We start from the raw sequence: 25,091 nt of genomic DNA, 5'->3' as shown, positions 1-25,091 counted from the left end.
TTTAATTTTTTAAAATAAGAATACAAGATTGCTATCAACTTTAGCAATAATACAAAGGCACTGCATATGAACAACATTACAATTTTTCCCGCTCAAATAATGGGAAAAATAACTAACATATAAATTAACCTATAGTTATATAATTACATATGGGATTTTCCTCATACCTTCTCTATATTGTAACCACAGTGATGCTTAATTGGTGCCGATACATAAGAGAACTTTAATTTATGCCCTCACTGAAGAAACTTGCATTATGCAAATTAAAATTTTTGTAGGAAATATTAAATAATATTATAGCATAATCTTTAGAAGCATGCACTATTTTAGTAATTCAAGTCCTTATTTATGAAAGATTGATGGCATATTAAGGTGATAAAACAGCATAACTCATCTGCTGATCACATCTTTTGCAAGAGAACAAGATGCCATCTGCAAAAAAAGTTATGATCACTTGTGTATTTTAGACTTAATTTCTGATTTGTACGATTCAGGAATTACTAAATTTGCCAAACGATTAGCTCCACAGATAAAAATTTTCCTGCAGAATATTGAGCATTCAAATACAGTGCTTCTTCCATAAGGCAGATTTCAAGATTGAAATGCTATACATTTTGGATTTCATTCATGAACCTTTTGAAATTCTATGATTTAAGTTCAAGTTGTTTGTGCTTTTCAGTTTTTGCCAGGGTTTGAGCGTACAGAAGTTTACAGGTGTACCTTGCCAATCTTCCAAATGGGAGAAGAAAAACTAGTGCTTAAGCTTGCTTTGACAAACTGGCAACGCTAGGACTTCTTTGTTATTGAAAAATTCGCGATCTCTACAAATTTTAATCATGCATAGATACACTGAGTGGGGCTTTGTATACAAGGTATGCTGTTCTATTTTCTTTTGTAATATCTTGAATTTTATCTACATGTGGTTGAACTATTAAAGTGATGCCACTTTTCACCATCTCAAGATTGTCTGCATTTTTGATACACAACAGGGCCTTATGTGATTCAGCCGGTGAAATTCCTTCTGAAGAATGCTGTAGTTTTGGAGAAACTATGCTGATTTCTACGACGAAAACTTTTCCGCCTACTGGGGAAGATTATATTTCCCTGGTGCCATTGGGAGGCAGAAAGATCAGTTTACATTTGAAGGATTGCCGGAACTTTCACAGAAGTTTTTAAGTTTTCCTAGAGCCTCCACCAAAGCAGTGGGTTATTTTCATCTGAACTACTAAGCCAACCCATCAATGAAGTGGATTAATGTTGGACTGCGTTTAATTGGATCAACTCTAACCCATAACCCAACCGTTACCCAACGTACTTTACCATTCACTTCCAACTTTCAACTTTCACATTCTTTCAGGGGATTAGGATCCACTTTGAACGAAATTTGACTTAAAAATAGTTTTGAGTTCCTTTTTGTTAAAAAAAAAAAATCATGCAAATATGCTGCATCTTTAGGTTTTCTACCTGTGTCTGTGAGATTTGTTTGCTTTTGAATATTTTCTTGTGTTTTTGGTTGGTTTGGTGGCTTTGATTTGAGGTGAAATGGGGAGGGAAGGGAGCAATGAGTTTATGCTTATTTGGGTGAAGTTTCCTTCCATTTTCAGTGTTTAAAGGTTTGAAATTATTTCAAATTCAAGGATATGGCCTTTGTCAAAACCCACTGCCTGAAGGTGGCAGTCAATAATGGTAGCCAACAGCCTTGAAACTCCATGGCCATGGCTGCCTTGTGTTTTGGTGAGGGAGAAGAATGGTTGAAAAAAAAAAGAAAAAAAGAAAAGAAATGAAAGTCAATGTTTTGATAAAGAATAAAATTGAAAATCAAATTCCGATTGTGATAAAAGAATGGGAAAAAAATTGCTATTACGCAAGGGTCGTTTCCGTTGGCAGCTAATGGCTATTGACGTGTAATCTTATAGGAACACTTGGATTCTGTATTTGACTTGTTTGTGTGATTTGGTTGCTCAATGAAAAATCTCATTCACCCAAAAATTATGTTGGTTTCTAATCCCCAACTCAAAACTTTTCCATGAGTGAACTCACCCAATCCAACCTTTTAGATTAGAGGATTTGAATTTTGTGTTTGATTTGCTTGGGTTTGGATTTAATTTGCCAGCTCTACTTTTTGTCTCTCATATAATATATATATATATGTATGTATTTTTTTTTTGGGTCCGTAACGCCAACTATTTAAACTATTCCTACTCTACGAAGGAAGGGAGCCTAAAGAGACCTTTATAGAGGTTGCGGGATGAATTAGCAGACAAATGCAATACTATACCCTCTGAATTTTTTAAGAACAAGAAGCGCTATATTTCTTGTGTGATACACTAAGTGGGGTTTCAACTATCGACTTAATGTACAAGAGAGTTTTAAAGGGATTACCCCTGACCATTGGACCAAGGCTCAATGGTTCTCGGAGTATAATATATTCGGTGAAAGTTTTCTAACATGTATTGGTGTCTATACAGGTTTCTCAGCCAATTAATACGCTGCTTGGACACCACTTGTTCATCCCACGAAACCCCTTCACACATGATGTACACATTTCCTCTATGTGGGAACGGAATTGCTGTTGGATTTTATTTTTTGCTGGCTTCCCACATCGTTAAGAAAAAGGAAACACAACACTTAATCAAATACAACAATCAGAATTCTTCATCTCCTGGACAAAAATTTAACAAATTCAAAAATTAAAACACATAAAAAAATGAGATTTTTTATGATTTTTGGCTGTATTTTTTTCAATTTCAATTATATATTACTTTTTTATAAATTGTATTTATTTTTTATTCAGTTAATAATTATTGAATCGCAAGAAAATAATAAAAAACTAAAATACGGTGTTTATGAATGAAAAATAGAAATCTAATAAAAAATAAAATAAAGAGTGGGTGGGACAGAAGATTCATCCCACTGTCAAACAAATTGTAAACTATAAAATAAATTTTTTGGAAAAGTCAACGCTTTTTTTCAAGGGGGAATAATTTAGTTGGCTCGAGTACTTGTTTAAGTACACAAGCAATCATATGGTTGGATTGCAAGACGGTCGTGGTCCTCCAAAGTCCTAATTAATACACAGTCAAGAAAAGGATGGATGGTACGTAATTAATACAAATGCTGCAGCAATTAAATTTAGGGGCGCTTGCACCTTTTATTGATTTACTTATTTTTTCTTTGGGATCAAATTAACGTACCGGGTTCCAAATGCTGCAGCAAGATTTTGTTTCCGAAGTACATCAAAAAGCATATTATCCGTCATCTGAGCCGCACAAATTTTTGAGGCTTCATCCAAGCCGTGAACTGCCTGGGACGATTGTCTCTGACAACCGTCCAGGCCCCTCATCCGCTTGACAAAAGAGGATAAGCGGTAAGAGATCAGGTGGCAGAGAGTTTACGCAGTAGAGGTTCGCATGCATCGATCGCAATCATGGACCGATACGATAACTAAGAGAAAGTTCTTCCAACTAAATGAAGCTAATAAAAAATTCTTCCAAGTCAAACACGATAAAATGAGAATCTTGATAGGGTGTAGTTTGTTAGTAATTTTGTGGATATTCTCTCCTTTATTTTGAACCAAATATTGCATTAATTGATAGATATTGTTCATATTTAATCATTGGTGTTAATTGTAAAAAAATGGGACTATGAACCGGTTTGACATGAGCGTGTCCAGGATCTGTTGTCAAGTCTGGAAGGTTTGGGATTTTCCTGTGAACTAATTCGAGTCGCAAACTTTGATTGAAGATTAAGAAGATTTCTGATTTTATTAGTAGAGTATTTAGTTAAGTAACACGGATATTATTGTTGGTCGAGTCCTTTTCCGCTCAGGAGTTTACTTTTTTATTCATTGCTATAAAGTAGGAAAAAGATGGGAATTGGGAGACGGCTGGTTTTTCGCTTGATTGGTACTTCCGAAGGAGAAGTCAATTCTTTTTTTCTTTTTTTTTTTTCAAATGGTAACAGAATTTTCATTAAAAGTTACCATACAAAGGTTGAATCAACTGGAGCAACTGCTCATACATCCTTTTTTTTGACTAAATTGGTTTGCCAAGTTGTGACTAACACCATTTCCTTCTCTATTAGATTGCTTGATCGATTAGATGGATTCATGAAGACCATAATAAATCCGTTCCAGTGAAGCTACAGCTATAGAATGTTAGAACCACTTAGGTGAAAATTTTAATTTTGACCAAAACCATTTTGGTGCGCTGAAAAGTATCGCATTGCAATTTGCAACAAAGTCATAAATCTGATCAATTTTGACCAAAACTATTTTCATATGGTGAAGTTAATTGGTTTGATTGATCAGTGAAACAACAATTTTCTTCTAAATTGTATCCCTAATGACATGCTAAGAGTACAAGTAAAACTTCTACAAATACACTTTTTGGGATTTTAGTAATCTTAATCGAAATATGGGCCTGTAATTTGTTATTAAAGGAACACAAGAATCAACAACCACAAATAGCTGTTGGATTTTATTTTTGCTGGCTTCCTTCGTCGTTAAGGAAAAAAAAAAACACTACACTAAAACAAACACAACAATCATAATTCTTCATCTCCTGGACACACTAAGATACCAACGTTTTTCTTCTTCAACCATAATGATCATTGAGAAATGGGGATGCTCTGTTCATTCTTGAAGAAATTATAAGGATCAACCTTGGTTTTCACTTGGACCAATCTATCAAAATTGTTCTTGAAATATGGTGCACCCCAGACCCTTGCTTTTTCAACACTTGTTTTACCTTTGTTATTCACACCCAAATCGAGGTCCTTATAGTTAACATAAGCACCTCTTGGATTCTTGGCAACATACATTCCAAAAACTGCATGGAGTTTTCTTATCCAAGCGATACGTTCTTCCATCAATTCTACACTCGTTGAATTCCATTCTACACCCGTTGTTTTGAACACTAAGAGCATCCACAATGCTATTACACTTTGTGGAGTGTAATCCACATGCCACGTCAGTATTCCACTTTCTCCTCTTTTATTACACTTTCACTCACAATAGATTACACTCCACAAGGTGTAATAGCATGGGTCCACAATTAATCAAATATTTATTTTAATAATGCATAACTCATATCCCATAAATAAATAAAGTAATTTTTAAAACTAATTTTGTTATTTTTAAAAAATAAAGTACTAACTTTCGTTAAATTTTGTACATTTTGAATTTTTTTATTTTCTAAAAATGATATTATTAATTTTTAAGTTTGAATAATATATCTTTTTCTATGTTTCAAAAATAATATATTGTTATTTTTTTAAAAATAATTATGTAGGAAATTAAACAAATATTTGATACTTCAAATGCGAAGATATCATAATAATCCATACTTAATTAATAATTCGGAATGTAATTAGTTGAACTCCATAACATAATATTACATAAGTTAAATCAAATAAAATACAAATAATAACAAAATGAATACAAATAATAACAAAATCAATGGATTACACGCATCACCTGTGTGATGCGTGTAATATCCATGACACGGCTCCACAGCCGTGTCATGGAGGGGTGTAATGGCATTGGAGCTGCCCTAAGAATAAGTTTCCAGCTCTGTGCGGGAATGGAATTTCTGATTCAGGAATCTCATCCATTCTTGCTCCAAAAGGGATCCATTCCATTCGCCCGGGCGGGGATTCCATCTTCTTCATAAGATTCCATATCTTTTTAAGCCCCTCTTCAGGAATGGGGCGTTGAACAAGGTCTGATTTGGCTTTGAAGTAATCTTTTGGTAGTGCAGCGATTTTGCCTAGTAACATATCATATGTTGATTCTTTTGGCAAGCCAAAATGGAAAGCGATATATTCGACCCAACTTAATTCAGTGCAATCCCCCTTAACCAATCCCAACTCTGGGAAATTTTCTTGCATTATGTACAGTAGCTCATCAACTCCACCCTGAAAAGCAGAAACAAAAGTGGCTGCTACAGTACTCTTGCCTGTTCGACTGGATTTGACAGTGGTCAACTGAAGTGAAATAAGTAGATCTGCAGGCAACTTTGGGGCAACAGATTGCCATTGATGGACTAATTTTGTTGCATTTTGCTGCAATGTTCTGGTGAGACTGAATGCAGTGAATTTCTTTGGAACCTCAACTAGTTTTATTTTGTATGCGAGAATTACACCAAAACTAGCTCCTGTTCCCCCTCTAATTGCCTAGAATAGATCCTCGCCCATTGATTCTCTATCGAGAACTCTTCCGCTTGCATCAATTATTCGAGCATCAATGACGTTATCACCTGCAAGACCATATTTCCTAACTAGCGGGCCGTGCCCGCCTCCGCTTACGTGCCCACCAAAAGCGATAGTAGGGCAATAGCCGGCAGGGAAAGCAAGGGAGCTATTAAATTGGGTAATAGCATAGTATGTTTCGCCGAGAGTTGCAGCGGCTCCAACCCAAGCAGTTTGGCTTTTGGCATCGATCGAGATTGATCGAAAGTAGAACATGTTGAGGATAAAAAATGGGACATCAGCAACATATGAACGACCTTCAAAGTCATGGCCTCCACTTAATATTCGCATTTGCAATCCATGCTTTTTGGAGCAATAAATTGCTGTTTGAATATGTGATTCATTTTCTGGGTTGATTATAGCTACAGGCTTTGGGGTTTTTGGTAACGTGAATCGCAGGTTTTGTGCATGCAAGTCTAAGGTTGACTGGTAAGAAGAACATTTGGGAGTTGAGACGATTTTTGAAATATCAATCGGGTGTTTGGAATTGTGGATAAAGCAGCTGCCAAAGTGTTTGTGGATATCGGCTGAAGCTGTTGATAAAATGGAAAAGAAGATGAGAAAAGAAAATTGGAGGAAGATGTTGGTTGGTTTCTTCATATTTGTGAACAGGACTCAAGAGAGTTGAGATGCTATTTATACTAGTATTGTCTCCCAATGTAGTGAAAGTTAATTAGCAGGTAAGATTATGTTAACTGCGAAATTATGCGCGCTGGAAAATTATGAATCTAGAAAGGTTTGGAATTTTCATTGACAATTTGTACTAGCCGGCCAATATAATGAAAGAAAGAAGTAGACTTCTAAATTTTAACTGTCAATGAATCGGATGTAATTTTTATATTTGGTCCGGAATATATTTCGTTGTCTAAACTTCTGGAAGGAAAAGCATGAAGTTTTTGGTCGGTTTGGTGGGCTTTGATTTGAGGTGAAATGAGTTTTATTCTTGTCTGGGTGAGGTTTCCTTCCATTCTCAGTGTTTAAAGGTTTGATATTGTCTCAAGTTCAAGGATACACTCCACCGGCTGAAGAGGGCAGTCAATAATGGGATGCCGCTCACAAGGAGAGAGCGTGGTGGGTAATTCGAATTGTGCTGCAAAATTCATTACAGTCCCGAGTTCTTCACGGCACTATGAAACGGTGTACTTTTATATATATGTACTGCATTAAGTTGAACAATATCATTATCGCTGAAGTCCGGAAAAGAAAAATGGTAAAATACATATCATTATCTCCTCCGTTTCTTTCCCCCAATCCCAAGCATTCCCTCTTTCGTTCTCTTTCTAAAATCTTAATTGAACAGTGGCAATCAATGAGTTACTCTTTCTCTCTCTCTATTTGCTAGCCTTCTCCTCCATCGGCCTTGAAGACAAAATTTGCAAGATTAATACCTAGCTATGGCTAAATCCCAATCTCGTCATGGATTTTCCTCAGTTACGATCAATTTCAGCAACATTTTCGAGAAATTCACCGTAAATTTTGTTCATTTTCAGGTCGTCGTTCGTGAAGTGAAGGCATGGGATCGACCGAGCGCGACTCATTTCTCCGAGTAATTTTGTTCTACACCGAATGAAACCCTAGCTTTGCTCTTGAGAGAAATTGCTGCAGAATTTTCTTCGAGTCTTTGTCGGAGCTCTGTCGATCTAAATATGAGGTAATTAACCTTTGCTTTTCTCTCTTTTTTTTTTTCCGACTACAGCTTGATATTTGTATGCAATTTCTTTTTGTATTCATGGAGAATTACTCAACTTTTCAAAACCTTGTAATCTTTAGATTTTAATGGTAGTTTTTTTTAATTTATCTGAGATTTAATCTTATTTAAGGTAGAATTTTGGAAGCTCTGTTTTCAAAATGCGTTGTACTTTAGTGTACATATCTGGAGTTTGTTTTAGGATTTGAACTAAAATTTTGTTTGATGTTGTGGATCTTTTTTTTTTTTTGAGTGAGTGCTATGTATCAATAGGTTTCTATGGTATTTGTTATTTTACTACATTTTTGTTCGTATCTTTTTTATTTGCACTGCATTTTTAATGAATTTTTCCCAAAGACACGTTTTGTGATTTGGATTGGGGCTAAATAGTTTTAGAACTTGTATAAAATGTTTCCTTCTCCTATGGATGATTTTGAAGAGATTTTTCCACTGCCGAAACAAGGTATATAATAGATGATTCATTGTTTTCTTCTACTTTGGATAAATTGGTTCCTATAGAATCAATACCTTTGTATGTCACCATTATGATTCATGAGACATCTCAAAGGGAAATGGATCAACAGAAAAGGCTGATCTTTTTGTCTAGTCTGGTTATTGTGAAAAAGATGGCTGCTGCATATGCATCTCTGAGTAGATAACTAAGTTTAGGTGCTCTTGAGATTTATTTTGATTAGCTTCCTCCCTTTTTCATGTTACTAATTAAGCATTAGCTAGAGAGAATTAGAACAAAATTAAGGAGTATCTCAATAGTAATCAGTAAGAAATCCGGAATTTACTTGAATGCCCTTTTTTCTAACCACTTGGATCCATCAAAGTTACAAGAATTTCAATATTAACCTTCTAGCTGTGATGGTATACTCCATTAACTACGTTGTTTTAAGTTTCGCATCTTTATGCTGGCTGCTTGGGTTTTCTTTGCTTTTGGTGAACAGCTTGTTAACCAAGTAAAGTGGCCATTAGTGGCAAGATCATTTGTACTCTGAACAGCAAAATGGAACTTTGGAAGTCCAATAATGTGTTTCAGCTACTCATTCTTTTAATGCCTAATTGTTATTTTAACAGTTTTTTCCCCCTCATGTAGGTTGTTGCAAAACAATAGCATTTCAGGTCATATTCCTCTAGAAATGGGTAATCTCTCAAACCTTGAGAAATAAAATCTTGCCAGTAACAAGTTCTTTGGTCATATACCTGATTTTTTATTGGGTATTCTCCAGTACCTGTTGTATCTCAGGGTCTTTGAAAGAAGTAGCATGGAATCTGCAATTTTTGGCTTTCCAAGAAACTTTCCTTCTGGAAGACTTCTTTTCAAAGCTTGAATGAAAATGTGTTCTGCTCTCATGAAGTCACTGTCACTTTCAGGTACTTGGCAACAATCTTAGTGGACCTATTCCCAAATTTCCAGCCAGAGCATTTAAGTATGTCTTCACTATCATGTTAACTTCACGTGATATACTAGTTCAAAAAGTTTCTGCTTTTGCTTTGATTAGGTATTGAATGATGAATGCATTTTTTTAGCTAAGCAATCAATTTTAATAATGTCATTTTTTTTTATCAGGGGGTTCTCATTTATTTGATCTTTTCTTTCAAAATTGTACTGGAGTTTCTGAAATATTTCACCTTATTTTCAGAGAGGTACTTGTGGTAATTTTGGACAATTTCAAAATTTGATCAGCATTGTACCATACTCCATTAGCTTCTGACAATGTGTTTGTTATCATGATATGATTGAGCTTTTGACTCATTTATGGTTTAGTGAAGAACTAGATTGAACAGCGGATTGTTTTGCCTATAGTATTAATCGTTATTTCACATTAATTTTGGAGTTATGTATTTCTAGGTGTCATGCCGTGGTTTGTGTGTTATATTTTGTTGATGTTGCCTTTTCTTTTACTTCTTTACGGATCTGAAGTAAGTTAACTTTCATCTTCTGGATAACCTTTGTTGATCATGCATCATTAGTTAAAGAAGTTTGATACATCTTTTGGTTAATTAATTTGACTAAGCTTAAATGTGTGATAATTGAATTTCTAACCTTTATTACTTTATTTTGAGCAGAAAACAAAAGCAGACATCTCAAAATGAAGAAATTTCTCTGGGAATTCCTATTCATTTTAATGTCTCTGCATTGGAATCAGATATTGCAGACATCTTCGGGTAATTCTGTTCATGAAATTCTATTTGATTTAAAAAGGTTCGAATACTACTAGCTTCTATTTATGGATTATTGATCAATTGAACTAATCAAGTTACCGGTCAATTCTAAGCTACTGTTTTTTTTTTTCATAAGGAACGAATGATGTAATTTCATACTTTTTTATGTTCTTTTTTTGAAGGATTATGATTAGCTTAAATCTTCAGTATTTCGTTCTTTTCCATTCCTATTAATTGGAAGATGGTTTTCCAGAAATTCACTGTCAATTTCTGTTTTGTTAAATATTTCTAGGTGTTGTGCCTTTTTGATGTGTTCTGTTTTGTTAAAATTGCCTTTTCTTTTTCTACTTTGTGCATGTGAATCAAGCTGGAGTTTATCTTCTAGAAAGTCTTCTGTTGGATTGTGCATCATTACTTAAAGATGTTTAATATTTCTCAATGTAAAACCAAGCATATTATGTTTTGTAGATTTATTCAAATGTTTGCTTCATTTGAATAATACTTGCATTTACTTCATTTTGTACATGGTTAAAGTTTTGAAATAGAGCATTAGTAGCTTAAGTATTTTAACAAGCAAATATTGAAGAACTTCATGGGTGTCTACTAAAACAGAATATTGGTAGCTCCATGCTTTCTTAGACAAGGTGTTTCTACTGATAGCAATTCCTCTCAACTGTCACTGTGAGCATCTATTCAATTGTCTTGTGTATCTAAAACTACTTGCATCACTACATATGTAAAAACAAATTAAGATGGATGCCATATTTTACCTGGATTTGCAATACCATTTGTCAGCTTAAGAGATTGAAATGCTTGGAATGGTATGAACCACCCAAGTAACAGTACATGTCTTCCTTTTGTTTGGTTATTTTTTTTAAGTATTATATAAGCAACTTCTTACATATCAAACATTCATGGAGAAAGAAAGCCCCACGTAGCAGCAGTTGTTAGTAATCATTCCAAGGCATCAAAAACATTACATTTTGTCAAGTATGGATAGTCATAATTGAATATTGAAGAAACAATTACCCCAGGTACACTTTAGTCCACAAACTCAGATGAAATTGTGTTGCGTACCTTGCTTTTTAATTTGTTCCTAATATTTATGGATAATTGGGAATTTGGATGGCCAGGGATGTTAAGCTGCAGCACAAAAGCCTAAAGGAGAAAGTGAAGGATTGCAACAAGAAGGGTATGGACATAAAGTTTGCTAGGTGCCCATAACATAGATGTCTATCTTTTCTGTTTAAGACTTTTTTTCATTATTGTCTCACCTGGAAGAGCTTTTCAGATTCTTGTTTCTTGAGCAAAAAATGATTAATTAAATAATATTTTAATAATTTGATGACTACTATTTGTGCACGAGTTCCTTGTTGATATTGAATTGATTAGTCTTTTGTTATGCTAGAACCACCATACACAGAAGAAAAGGAGTAGGACTACTCGCAAATGACTTGCTTGAGATAGTGGAAAAGTTTCTGGAAAATGAGCAGGACTACTTGAAAATGACTTGCTTAAATTCTTCATCTCTCACCTTGCAATTTTATGGAATGTGGTTCTATTGGGTTGTGGATGTTGGTTACTTTCCCAAATTAGGAAGTGAATTGATTGCTGACCTTTTTACACTCTAGTGTTCAAGCATGGTAATGACTATATTTTTGTGTTATTTCGGGATTTTGAGACGTGAAGATACTTTTGAGAGACGTTTGATGAATTTGTGCTTTTCAAGACAAGCACTTCTGGGGATATGTGAAATATCTTGTCATTGTAATGAACTTATTACATTACAAGGAAGTTCATCCTTTTTTTTTTCTTTTCAAAATGATGACATGCGATAAAGTTTGTAAAATTTGACTGAAGCAATGTATGATACTTTGTTCTAGTGTACTGTGGAACTTTAATTTTATTTTGATATTTAATTTTAGTATATTTGAGCAGGATAAATATTGTACCATCAAAAAATTGATTTTTGGCTTTTATTAGTGATTTTTTGTGACACAATTTTATGTCGCGATAACATTATAGGGATATTTTACGGCACATTTTTTGTGCCGCAAGTACAGTGGCGACACTCAAACTAGCGTTGCAAAAAGCGATGCAAGTACATGCAATACATGAAAAATTGCATCATTTTCTTTTTTAACGGCTATTTTTGTGACAATTGAATTCTTTCGCTGTTGCGCTGCAAAAAGGTTTTTGTGATGCTTTTCTGACTTTTTGTGGCACAATTCTGGCCTCGCGAAAAGACAATATTCTTGCAACAGCCTTGAAACTCCATGGCCATGGCTGCCTTGTGTTTTGGTGAGGGAGAAGAATGGTTAAAAAAAAAAAGAATAAAAGAAATGAAATGAAAATCAATGTTTTGATAAAGAATAAAATTGAAAATCAAATTCCGATTGTGATTAAAAAAAAATGGGTTAATTACATTTATCTCTCCTGAGGTTTGACCATATTACCAATCAATCCTTGTAATTTGTCCAAATAACAGTCTCACCCTTTGAATGATCAAACATTTAACAAAAACCCCCTTAATGCCGAAAATGCCCTTATTGAGGCCATGTTGCATTAAAAAAAGAACATATTTTTATTTTATTAACCCTGAAGCAATCCAAAAAAATAGAAAAAAGTTTTTGCTTATTATTTTATAAAAACCATATCTTTGCTTCCATAAATAGTTTTGAATCAATAATTATTTTAAATCTTAAAAATGAATATTAAAAATTAGATAAATTGAAAGAAAAATAAAAAAAGAAGAAATTATTTTAATTCCTGGAGTATGGTTCAAATTGAGGAAAAAATCCGCAACATGCCTTGAACCACAAATTCGAACCATACTTGAGGATTTAAAATAATTGCTTCTTTCTTATTTTTCTTTCAATTTATCTAATTTTTAATATTCATTTTTAAGATTTAAAATAATTATTGATTCAAAACTATTTATGGAAGTAAAGATATGGTTTTTATAAAATAATAAGCAAAAACTTTTTTCTATTTTTTTGTATTGTTTCAGGATTAATAAAATAAAAATATGTTCTTTTTTTAATGCAACATGGCCTCAATAAGGGCATTTTCGGCATTAAGGGGTTTTTGTTAAATGTTTGATCATTCAAAGGGTGAGACCGTTATTTGGACAAATTACAGGGATTGATTGGTAATATGGTCAAACCTCAGGGGAGCTAAATGTAATTAACCCAAAAAAATGGGAAAAAAATTGCTACTACGCAAGGGTCGTTTCCGTTGGCAGCTAATGGCTATTGATAGGGGTGGGCAAAATTATCCGTTAACCCGAAAACCCGTCATATCCAATCCGATCCGAAAATTAGGATATCCGATTTTTATTATTTGATCGGGTCAAAAGAGAGTCGGGTATCCGCTAAGATTCAGGACGGGTTAGGGTCACATAATTAAAAACCCGCGGGTATCCGACCCGCCCCGCATATATATATATTTTTATTTTTATACACACACTATAAAAATAATAAGTTAGAACTAAATAAGTAATTTTATTGAACAAATTGCATTACAAATATGAGATACTATAGTTTATTTACAAGATTCATTTGTAAAGGCCATGATCTTATATTTTATAGAAAAAAGTTTAATTAATGTGGAACATATATATTAAAAATTGTGCTACTTATTTCAAACTTTTATTGATTTTGAATTCTTTTAATTTTTTTCTTTATCTTATATTCTCTTCATATGCTTATTTATTGGTGGGAAACCTTTTTTTAGAAAAAAAAAATTAAATCTTAGATGAATGTGTAAAATATAAAATTAAATTGGTATAAATCATTTTTTTAAAAAAATTAAATGATAAACTTGGCGGGACGGGTACCCGCTAGTCCGACCCTATCTTAGCGGATACCCGTTATAGGGTACCCGCTGATATGCAGGGCGGGTAAGGGTCAGAAAATGGCTGACCCGCAAGGTGCGGGTCGTCGGATCAGCCAAATGGTGAATGGGACGGGTATCCGACCCGCGCCCACCCCTAGCTATTGATGTGTAATCTTATAGGAACACTTGGATTCTGTATTTGACTTGTTTGTGTGATTTGGTTGCTCAATGAAAAATCTCACCCACCCAAAAATTGTGTTGGTTTCTAATCCCCAACTCAAAACTTTTCCATGACTGAACTGATCCAACCCAACCTTTTAGATTAGTGGGTTTGAATTTTGTGTTTGATTTGCTTGGGTGGGTTATTGGGTTTGGATTTAATTTGCCAGCTCTACTTTTTGTCTCTCAGTATAATATATATATATATATGTATTTTTTTTTGGGTCGGTAATGCCAACTATTTAAACTATTCCTACTTTACGAGGGAAGGGAGCCTAAAGAAACTTTTATAGAGGTTGCGGGATGAATTACCAGACCATACAAATGCAATACTATACCCTCTGAATTTTTTAAGAACAAGAAGCGCTATATTTCTTGTGTGATACACTAAGTGGGGTTTGAACTATCGACTTAATGTACAAGAGAGTTTTAAAGGGATTCTCCCTGACCATTGGACCAAGGCTCAATGGTTCTCGGAGTATAATATATTCGGTGAAAGTTTCTAACATGTATTGGTGTCTATACAGGTTTTGTTTAATTTTCTCTTTTAGTTTGATCACACAGACAGGAAAGGGACAATGCGAAATTAACTGGTGGTAGATGTCGAAAATATCTTGCCATTTCCATTACAATGAATTGTCAAGTCTAAGATTCTCTAAATTGAAAAAGATTTGCTAATTGTGTTTCTTGAAAATCATAGCCCCTTTCTAGCTCTCACAGGTAAATCACAATGGTGAAAGCGATTAACAAATTGCTAAAAATTGGATAACGATAAATTTGATAGTGTAGTTCAATTATCAGCTGCCAAGAACAGAGTGCTTTGAATGGGCATCTTGACCAGTGATAAACATATAAAGCCCTTTAGATTGCTTGATTAGATGGATTCATGAAGACCATAATAAATCCGTTCTAGTAAAGCTACAGCTATAGAATGTTAGAACCACTTAGGTGAAAATTTTAATCTTGACCAAAGCTATTTTGGTATGCTGAAAAGTATCGTATTGCAATTTGCAGCAAAGTCATAAATCTGATCAATTTTGACCAAAACTATTTTGGTATGGTGAAGTTAATTGGTTTGTTTGATCAGTGAAACAACATTTTACTTCTAAATTGGATCCCTAATGACATGCTGAAAGTACAAGTAAAACTTCTACAACTACACTTTGGGATTTTAGTAATCTTAATCGAAATATGGCCCCATAATTTACTCCCTCCGTCCCACTTTAATAGTTCTTTTTTTTTCACATAATTTAAGAAAAAGTAGTTAACTTTGTTGGAACACTCAATTTAGGTAGCTATTTTCCTAAAATACCTTCACATTAATTAAAGTATAACTTTATGGGAATTTGAATTGATGATAAAACAAGAATCAACTCTCATTAAATGGGGTAGGTTTATAGTAACAACAACTTACATTGAATAAGGGTATTTTAGGAAAATTAAAATACAACTACATTCTTCAATTGGAAAGTGAACTACAATTTGGGACAGACGAAAAAAGAAAACAGGACTATCAAAGTCGGACAGAAGGAGTATTATTAAAGGAACACAAGATTTAACGACCCCAAGTAGTTGTTGGATTTTATTTTTGCTGGCTTCCCTCATCGTTGAGTAAAAAAAAAACACAACACTAAAACAAATACAACAATCATAATTCTTCATCTCCTGGATACACTAAGATACCAACGTTTTTCTTCTTCAAACATAATGATCATTGAGAAATTGGGATACTCTGTTCATTCTTGAAGAAATTATAAGGATCAACTTTGGTTTTCACTTGGACCAATCTATCAAAATTATCCTTGAAATATGGAGCACCCCAGATCCTTGCTTTTTCAACACTTGTTTTACCTTTGTTATTCACACCCAAATCGAGGTCCCGACTGTTAGCATAGCCAGCTCTTGGATTGTTAGGAACATATTTTCCAATGACCTTGTAAAGCTTTCTCAGCCAATCAATACGCTGCTTGGACACCACTTGTTCATCCCACGAAACCCCTTCACACATGAGGTACAAATTTCCTCTATGTGGGAATGGAGTTGCTGATTCGGGAATTGTTTCCATTACCCCTCCTCCAAAATGATTCCACTCCAGCATTCCCATAAAGGGAGGTAATTCATTAAGCTTTCTCAATATCTCTTCAATCCCATTTTCAGGGATAGGCTCTTTGACGAAATCGGATTTAGCCTTGTAATACAGTTTAGCTGAAGAGACTCTGCTGGTCAGGGACTCTGTAATGTTACTAGTTGGTAGACCGCTGGCATAAGCAAAATATTGGATCCATAGCATTTCGGTGCAGTCCTCTTTCTTCAACCCCAACTCAGGAAATTGTTGGTTCATGATTGAAAGCAGTTCATCAACATTGCCACGGAAAACAGACACAAATGTAACTTGTACAGTTCTCTTACCTGTTTGATTTGAATTGATACTGACAATTTGGGGTGTGATAACAAGGTTCAGTGGTAACTTTGGGGCAATATATTGCCACTTGTATAGAAGTTGAGTTGCATTTTGTTCCCAGGTTCTGTTGATGGAAAATACAGTAACTTTCTCTGGAATTTCAACCAATTTCAACTTGTATCCAAGAATGACAGCAAAACTAGCACCGCCTCCACCTCTAATAGCCCAAAAGAGATCCTCGCCCATGCTCTTTCTGTCGAGAACTGTTCCGTTTGCATCGATGACACGAGCATCGATGACATTGTCCGCGGCCAGGCCAAATTGCCTTACCAATGGACCATAGCCTCCGCCACTGATGTGCCCACCAATGCCAACAGTAGGGCAGTAGGCAGCTGGAAATCCCAGAGTGCTATTCGCCTCATAAATGCTGTAGTATACTTCCCCAACGGTTGCTCCAGCTCCAACCCATGCGGTTTGACCTTTAACATCTATGGAGATTGAACGAAAGTTGGACATGTCAAGGACGAAAAATGGGACGTTAGAAGTGTAGGAGCTGCCCTCAAAGTCATGGCCACCGCTTCGAATTCTCATTTGTAAGCGGTACTTCTTAGAGCAAAATATTGCTGTTTGAATCTGATTTTCAGTCAAAGCAGTGATAATGACTAGGGGCTTTGGAACTTCGGGTAAAAGGAAGCGTAAATTATGGATGTACTGGTCCAAGACTGATGTGAAAGAAGAGCTGTTTTGGGTGTATATTGCTTTTGCAAAATAAGAGGGGCTATCAGTATAATTCAAAAGGCACTGAACAAAATCTCCGCGCGAAGGATGAGAAGCAGAAGCCCACGAGATGGAACAGAGGAGGAGGAAAGCAATTTGAAGCATTGTTGAATAGGACATTTTCCTCATTTTTGGGCGATTTTGGCACAATTTCTGAGTATGGTATTTATAGTGTTTCTTGAATGAATTGACTTCAAATCTAGTGATTAAAAAACAAAAGTGTCCATGGTTTCACTCCTAACTTACCGCCTAACTTTGATGGCTTCAGTCATGTGCAAGCTGCAAAACCACATGAGCAGCTCTTATCACGAAGAGCAGCTCTGCAGATTGGCAAGAAAAATTTCTGACCACTATTTTCAAAGAATTATAACTAGCATGCATGCATCGTTAATTTTCTTGCCAAAGAGAAACATTAAATTGGGAAGCAGCTCATCCTTAAGCAACCGTACACGGTAGTATTTCTTTATGACAGGTTGTCTTGCAATTTCTATGGATAATTTCAGAAACCTCCCTTGAAATCTTTGACAATTTCACTAATCTCCCTCAAGGTTTTTAAAATTACATGTACCTCCCTTTCCATTTAAAATGACAATATTACCCTTAAACATTTTTTTGACAAGTTAACTTTAAATGTGATGCAGAACTTTTGCTGATCATTGTTTCCTTTTTTTATTATCAAAATCAATAATAAATCAAAATGAAATGGCCCAAAAGCACAGCCAAATTATGGCACATTTTCCTTATATATTTAGATCCCTAGTAAAACATGATAAAAAAAATCCTATCATAGTGGTAAAATCATTATTATTATTATGGTTGTTTATCAAATAATAGATTTGGACATGACAAATTTGGCACATGTTCTTTATTATTATGCTAGACAATCTTATAGTTGTATAAGAAAGTAAATTAAAATACATTAAACAGGAGCATTTTAGGTTATTCATTTAAAAATTTGACCAAATCAATGTCATTTTAAGGTTTGGTTACTAAAAACTATGAAATGAAGGGGATATGTGTAATTTCATAAAGCTCAAGGGGTCTAAGTGAAATTGTCAAAAATGTCAAGGGAGGTTTCTAAAATTATCCCAATTTCCGTTTAACTTTGGACTACTTTCTTTTTCCATACTTAATTACTACTTCTGGAGATTTATGCTTGCCATAATGGTTTTGCAGACATGAGTGATGCCAGTATAACAATGTGATTAATCCTTGCTTTGTAGCAGATTTGATGGCGCGTGATTTATTCGAATAACAATGTGGTACAGCTCAAATGGAAAGTTATAGAAAATCAGAAAATATTGCTTCCATTTTTGTTTGTCAGCAATACACCTTGTATCATAAGAGCACCTAGATGCTAGATACTTTATTTTTCTGTTCTCTTCCCCTACTTTGAGCATAGAAGTAATAATAGATTAGAACATTGAAAGAGGCAAGTATGGTAACTACATGTATTATAATTCAATTAGACTATATGGTACCAAGGACATTTCGTTTGATTATTATAATTCAATTAGACTCTATGCGCAAATGGTCTTACATGTGTTTCTGAAAATGAGAAATTGAAAAATCAGATGCTTTGTCAACTCAGTCAGAGATTAGAGTCTTAAATAAATACCCAATTGTGCTTGAATTAAAATGGTTCAATCTTCAAAATGTCCCCCAACAAGATAGGTACTTCTTCTCTTTGGCAGTTTTTCGAGGTCGACTTACTAAAATTGCGATCTGTAGTTTTGACCTGGAGTCCGTGGAGACCAATATACACACAAAAAGGAGAATGAGAAGGGGAAAAAAAAATCAAATGTGACCCAAAATAATTAATTTAATCCTGAAGAGAGATGTAATTCTGTCAAATCATTAAATATGGAACTTTCGAGAATGATAATTTTGGATTCAATTTCTCGAAAATCAAGATTTTGACTAAAAAAAAAAATTTCTCATGTGGTTAGTATTGTGTTAAAAGTCAACTTTCGATGAGGCATTAATTCAATGGCCAAAATTAAAGTTTTAGGAGTTAAAAATCCTAAATCCAAGTTTTGCTAAATGTGAATTTTTTCTAATTAAATGGTACTTCATATCACTGTTTGTTGGTTCTTATTTGTAATACTAATAAATTATAGAGTAAATTTTTTATGCACTGAAATATATACACACTAACAAGTTTGGATGCATGCTTATATATATATATATAATTATATAATTTGGTGTTCAAATTTAAATTTAGACTATGTGGTATGCATTCAAAAAAAATTAATCTTAAACTAAAATATATTGACAGTATATAAAAGATTAATTCTAAACTAAAGTATAAATATATTGATCCCACCATGATGTTCATGTTAAAAAGGAAAATAAAAGGTTGATACTAGTAAGTCGAAGTTTAAATTTGAAATGCCAATTAAAAAAAAAAAGCCTCGTTGCTACTATTGATGAGATAAAAATGAAGTTGAAACTCAAGATACTACGTCCACGTTCATGATACTTAAGCTTACAATTAATACTGGCAGTGGCGAGAGGTTGACTCCTTTATTTTATACTGCTATTGCCCAATGAAGAAGGTTTCATTGTCCAATAAGGTCCTAAAACTTTATAGAGTAGAGTGCAGACAAAACAAGTTGACTTTTTTTACTTTAATCTTGGCCGTTGAATTAATGCCTCATCGAGCGTTGACATGTGGTCATCAAACAAGTTGACATGTGGGGGTGCAGACAAATAAATCGACGTACAATTTTTTTCCCCCCTGCTTTCGGATAATCAGCTGAAGAAAGGGTGCGGTGGGAACATGTGGTTCTGTGCACAGAAAAGCTGTTTCTGATAAGAAGTCAAGTCAACCATTGAAAATTATGGCAACTAGTCTTAGCTTCGGATTAGCAGCTTTAGAATATATTAACAATACATTAATCACTGTCAAGATAACTTTTATTTGCCCAAGTGATTTGAGTTATCAATCCCTATTAATTCCTCATTGAATGAAATAGCACAATTTTCCGTGTGGAAGCAAAATGGCCAAAAATTATTCAAGAAGTGACGTGCATTTCGTAAGGGAAACCACATAAGATAAGAACACGAATTAATACTTCATTTATCTTTTCTAAGGAAAATTGATGAAATCAAACACAACTAATTAAGGTTGTAGGTAGAGAAACTAATTTTTGTACATTACAGTTTTCATCTAATACTGTGTCTATGGACATTACAGTTTTCATCTAATCCCAACAGCTATAATTCTCTTTCTTTAAGGTCTATTTTAAATGCCCAACTGCTAGCTGATTGATCTTCATTTCAAAGTTTTGCAATTTGCTCATTCTTTTGAACATGCGATGGTAATATTTAGTTGAAAAAAAAAATTCAAACAAACTTACTGGATTCTCATATGTCTTGTTTCCAATGGTTATATTAAAGCCAACTTTCTAGTAATTTCTTTTTGTTCAGCATTTAGCGTCGTATTTAGTAATTGTTACCTTACTAAGTTATTTCTTGTGCAAGTCAACTCTCCTTCACCAATCCTAGTAAGTCAATTTCACCCTATTTGTTGAAGTATTTTCTGCAGGAGTTTAGAATGTTTATGTATATATAACCCAAAGGGACTATTCTTTGCTTTTTATTGATGTCGCAATTTTTTCATCATTTGAAATATTTGTAATTCCGCGACTTTGTTTGTTCTATCCCAAAGATAACATCGTGTTATTATTCTCTCTCAATTTCATATTATTGCAAGTTGATATTATAATTCTAGAATATTAGTTCTACATTCTCCAAACATATATGATCGAGAAGCTTTTAGATCATTTGATACATGATTCGACCTTTTTTTTTTAAGAGGATCAATATTGACTCTCTACTTACTCTTTAATGACCTTGAACTTTTGACCTGTTCGTTACAAATAAAGAATTTTATCAATTAGGTTACCAACTGGGTTATAGTGAATCGTTTTACCAACTAGGTTGCATTTCATTATCAATATTCAACTTAATCTCATGCACATTTGTTTTACAATACACTATTTAGGGCTCTAGAGCTATTAGGCAACAATTATACTCCCACAATTTATTTATTTATTTCTTATATATTCCCACAATTTAGGTCAATTGAATTTCCTATTCTCCAGGCTACGCAACAAGTTATCTGCTGCGGGCATCGTGTCAGCGCAAACACTACATTTCTTTTTTAAAACAAAAAAAAAAAAAAAAAAAACAGTACTTTCAAGGGTACAAAACTTCTTTACTATCTTAGTTCACAATCAAGCGCCAAGAACCATCAGTCGCTTATCGCACAAAACAAGCTTGCCTTAATGAAATAATCAACTGTGCTAATCATAGCTTGCAACGTAACTATCCATATATATATACTATATACTATATACCTATAATATATCACTATATTCATACATAAATGCGCCACGTGAATTGTCCACAGGGAACCATACTATAGAGTTATCAAACGGCATTGAATTAGCTCAAGCTTGACCATTTAGCTCCCAAAAAGCAATTTTGATTGGGGCCAGTCCATTCATTGTATAATGATATAATATGTATATATTTACATATTAAATGATATATCTAATAGATTAATATACCATATATCATAACATTTAAAATTTAATAATGTTATGTACAAATTTGTAATATTATATATTATTTAATTATTATATATAATGATCATAGTTAATTATGAGTTTGGACGGTGAATCTGATATAACACAAATCTGCATAGTAAATTAATAAAGGTTTGAGACGGTGAGTCTTTCAACCTAGGGCTAAGTCTGAAAGCTAGAAAATCTCATTTATATTTTAAGGCGACTTTGGATTTGCCAAAATCCGACTCATGGAATCTGATTGGCACCCCTAATACTAATACCTCGTTAAATGAAGTTTCCCAATTCTTTTCCATTAGGTTAATATTTTTGCAGCCAAATGGATGACTTTGAATGTTGTGGAAGTTGGATTGATGGAGGTAAATTGAGGTATATTTGAGTTTATGAACTATTTAAGAAACAAGGGGGAAGGTGCAAAATAAGCTTCTTTTTTTTTGGTTATTAAGGTGGTCGCTTCTAATGAAGGTCAAAATTGTTTCATTTCAAATGTCCAGTGACCCTGAAGTATGCACTAGAGGACGAATTTGATAAATAACAAAGATTACTTCTTTTGTGAAAGCCTTGAATAAAAACATTCATAAATTTAATAAGTGGCTAGAGAAATTAACGAAAATCAACTTCTTTCTTATTTCATGTCAATCATATAATTCTAGGTAGTGTTAAGGGCACATTTACACATGTGCCACTTAAAAATACACAATTTTTATATGAATTACTTTTATATAAATGTTTTAGTTTTAGGCAAGATTTTGATCTTTGAACTATTTTTCCAAAAAGATTAGAATAAATCCTATATACACTAATAGTGTATATATTATCACGATTGGATCCACGACACATATGCAAAAATTGGATTTGAAATTTAAATTCGAATTATGTGTTATGCATCCAATAGTGAGAGTATATATACTATCAATGTATAGAAGATTAATTCATAAGATTATAGTTAACTTGATAATTGCAATGCCTATTGGTTGGTATACTGGCAACATAAACTTAGGTAGTTAAGTTTAAAATAATTTTTGTAGGAAATTATTTACACTAATCATGTTATTTTTTATTTATTGAATGTCATTGTAAGAGAAAAAAGGGGAAGTCGATAGGATAAAACTTAAACGAGGAAATTTTCATACCAAAAGGTAATCAAGACCATGTATTCTAATAACTAATAATAGCTATTATTTTTCTTTCTTTGTTTAGTATCCATCCCGGGTCCAAGCACTGCTAGCTAATGCATCTTGGTGTAGAATTATGCTCTCGTGAACCCATCTATATTTCAATATCTGATGGTATACCTTTCATATTTTCTTTTCTATTTAGGATTCAACTTCATTTTCATGCACCCAATACGAATTAAAGCAGTAGGTATAATTAGGGGACAGTGAGGTATAAAGATTTGAGAGTTTTTTCTCAAGATTTCAATGACACCATAATCAAGAAAGACTCTGAAGAATTCTTGGTGATGCAACAGAAGAGTGTATACTTTGGTAATTTATCATTTATTTGCAATTTAGACACTAAACTTTCCATTATAGCTCTTTCATACCTTATAATATCAATTTGGGACATGCAAATCAGTTGAAAATGATATCTGTGTTTTTTCTTACTATTAGTTGACGAAAAGATTTAATACCCTAATGGAATAGGTAATAACGATGCAAGGAAAATTTCTCATAATCTTCCTCATTATTTCTAAATTGAACACCTAAACCACGTCAAATCAGATTTAAATCATGGTCCTGAGGTAATTTGAAAACTAAATACTTTTGTGCCAAGAATAGAAAATTGGCAATGACAATTATTTATATAAGAGATCCAGGAGTTGTTTAGAAAGGAAGGGAAATTTCACAATAGGTGCTAGGGGTTAATGTAACTATGACGAGAATAAGCGCTATTGGAACTAATTCTGACCCGTTCGAACTTGACACATTGTTCTATATTGTTTGGTTAATTGTAATTTAAAATAAATAAAATACAGGAAATGGTTAAGTTAGGTGATAAGGTGAGAGAAATTTTAAATAAGAGATCTTGAGTGAAAAAAAAAAGGGTGAGAAAACCAGTTTAGTTGTGGTAAAAACAAAAGTAATAAAACCAGTTTAACTGTGGTTTAGTATTCAATATTGTATACCTTTGTTTCAGTCTTCTCCTAACAAAATCTTTCGTGCAAATAACATGCCAAGAAGCCACAATAGCCGATAAAAATTCTTGCAGTCTTCGTGAAAGTAAAATACAAAAGCAGTAACTTCACATGCGGTAATAAGGAGAAATCAAAAATAAAAAAAGTTCTTCAATTACAACAGAAAAATGACCCTTTACATCCTCCGAAGTGCAAATACTTTCCGACTTCCTATCCATGGACTACTAACTCCTATGTTCTTATGTTCCAAGTTACAATGGAAATTTGGGAGAAAAAAAAATTGGAAAACTTTCAAGAAGAGGAGAGAGCGGATATTTGAAAAACTTGTGCCATTCTTGACAAACAAGCAAGTATATAATGACTGATTGTAGAATCATGTATATAACAAGCAAGTCAATAGGTCGTACATGACAAGGATAATTTTATATTTGAATTTAGAATTCAAAAGTCGTGCTAAGTTGAAGAAGAGAGCAAAAAGTAAACGTAATCCGAGTGAATAATTGAGTGTAAACAATTATTGGAAGCATATCGTGAAATTAATTTAGGGTTCAAAATTGGTTTGTTTAATCTGAAACATGCCGGTTAGGATTGAGAAGTGGCTGAGAGACGATGGAGACGCATTCTCATTAGTTTGAGGTTAAATGAGTTAGGGGAAAAATCCACTTTTTGTTACTAAAGTTTGAGTTGGGGACACATTTTGTCCCTAAACTTTTAGACACATCACATTTAGTATATGAATTAATTATTTTTTGTTACATTTAGTCCAAAAACAGTAAATTGCTTAATTTGGATGGAGAAAGTCACGTGTTTGATATGTGGTCTGACGGGTATTTTACATACATGCAAGTTAAAAAATACCGAATTACACCCGTTCACTGCAAGTATACAGATCAACTAGTAGTTTAGGGTATATATCGGGTCGATCCCACAGGGAAGAGTGAACAATTACCGGTACTACTAAAGCCTCTCTATTATTTAGACTATCAATGAATTATAACAAATTAAAACCTACTGAAA

The 25,091-nt window shown here is 33.7% G+C and overlaps 2 protein-coding genes and 1 long non-coding RNA gene across 7 annotated transcripts; 1 reads left to right on the top strand and 2 right to left on the bottom strand.

The window, feature by feature from the left end:
• Positions 1-5,520: 5,520 nt before the first annotated feature.
• On the bottom strand, positions 5,521-6,540 carry LOC113782564 (berberine bridge enzyme-like 8). Its single transcript, XM_027328448.1, has 2 exons — positions 6,307-6,540; positions 5,521-6,174 (listed from the first exon to the last, which is right to left on the bottom strand). The coding sequence occupies exons 1-2, from the start codon at positions 6,538-6,540 to the stop codon at positions 5,521-5,523; spliced, it is 888 nt and encodes a 295-aa protein (XP_027184249.1).
• Positions 6,541-7,443: 903 nt separating this feature from the next.
• LOC113781980 lies at positions 7,444-11,990 on the top strand. Of its 5 annotated transcripts, XR_003469795.1 has the most exons (7): positions 7,444-7,459; positions 7,740-7,900; positions 9,039-9,085; positions 9,317-9,372; positions 10,013-10,111; positions 11,242-11,300; positions 11,517-11,990. It is a non-coding gene; the product is annotated as an uncharacterized LOC113781980 (long non-coding RNA). The 5 variants fall into 5 exon arrangements; XR_003469792.1 differs by lacking the exon at positions 7,444-7,459 and having other exon boundaries at positions 7,468-7,900; XR_003469793.1 differs by lacking the exon at positions 7,444-7,459 and having other exon boundaries at positions 7,468-7,900; positions 9,317-9,401.
• A 3,885-nt stretch (positions 11,991-15,875) lies between these two features.
• LOC113782563 (berberine bridge enzyme-like 8) lies at positions 15,876-17,471 on the bottom strand. Its single transcript, XM_027328447.1, has one exon. It carries the CDS (start codon positions 17,469-17,471, stop codon positions 15,876-15,878), a length of 1,596 nt encoding a protein of 531 aa, XP_027184248.1.
• Positions 17,472-25,091: the final 7,620 nt, after the last annotated feature.

This window comes from Coffea eugenioides, chromosome 9, assembly GCF_003713205.1.
Source record: "Coffea eugenioides isolate CCC68of chromosome 9, Ceug_1.0, whole genome shotgun sequence".
In the NCBI taxonomy this organism is placed as follows: Eukaryota; Viridiplantae; Streptophyta; class Magnoliopsida; order Gentianales; family Rubiaceae; genus Coffea; species Coffea eugenioides.
The sequence above is the reverse complement of the archived record's forward strand: the minus strand, read 5'-3'. Positions and strand labels throughout refer to the sequence as shown.

Bases quoted from the DNA above. Each gene is read 5' to 3' on its own strand.
- LOC113782564 (XM_027328448.1), bottom strand. From the start codon at position 6,540: ATGCGAATATTAAGTGGAGGCCATGACTTTGAAGGTCGTTCATATGTT. The intron at 6,175-6,306 runs GTAAGCGGAGGC...GATCTATTCTAG, and splicing joins CTATCGCTTTTGGTGGGCAC to GCAATTAGAGGGGGAACAGG.
- LOC113782563 (XM_027328447.1), bottom strand. From the start codon at position 17,471: ATGAGGAAAATGTCCTATTCAACAATGCTTCAAATTGCTTTCCTCCTC.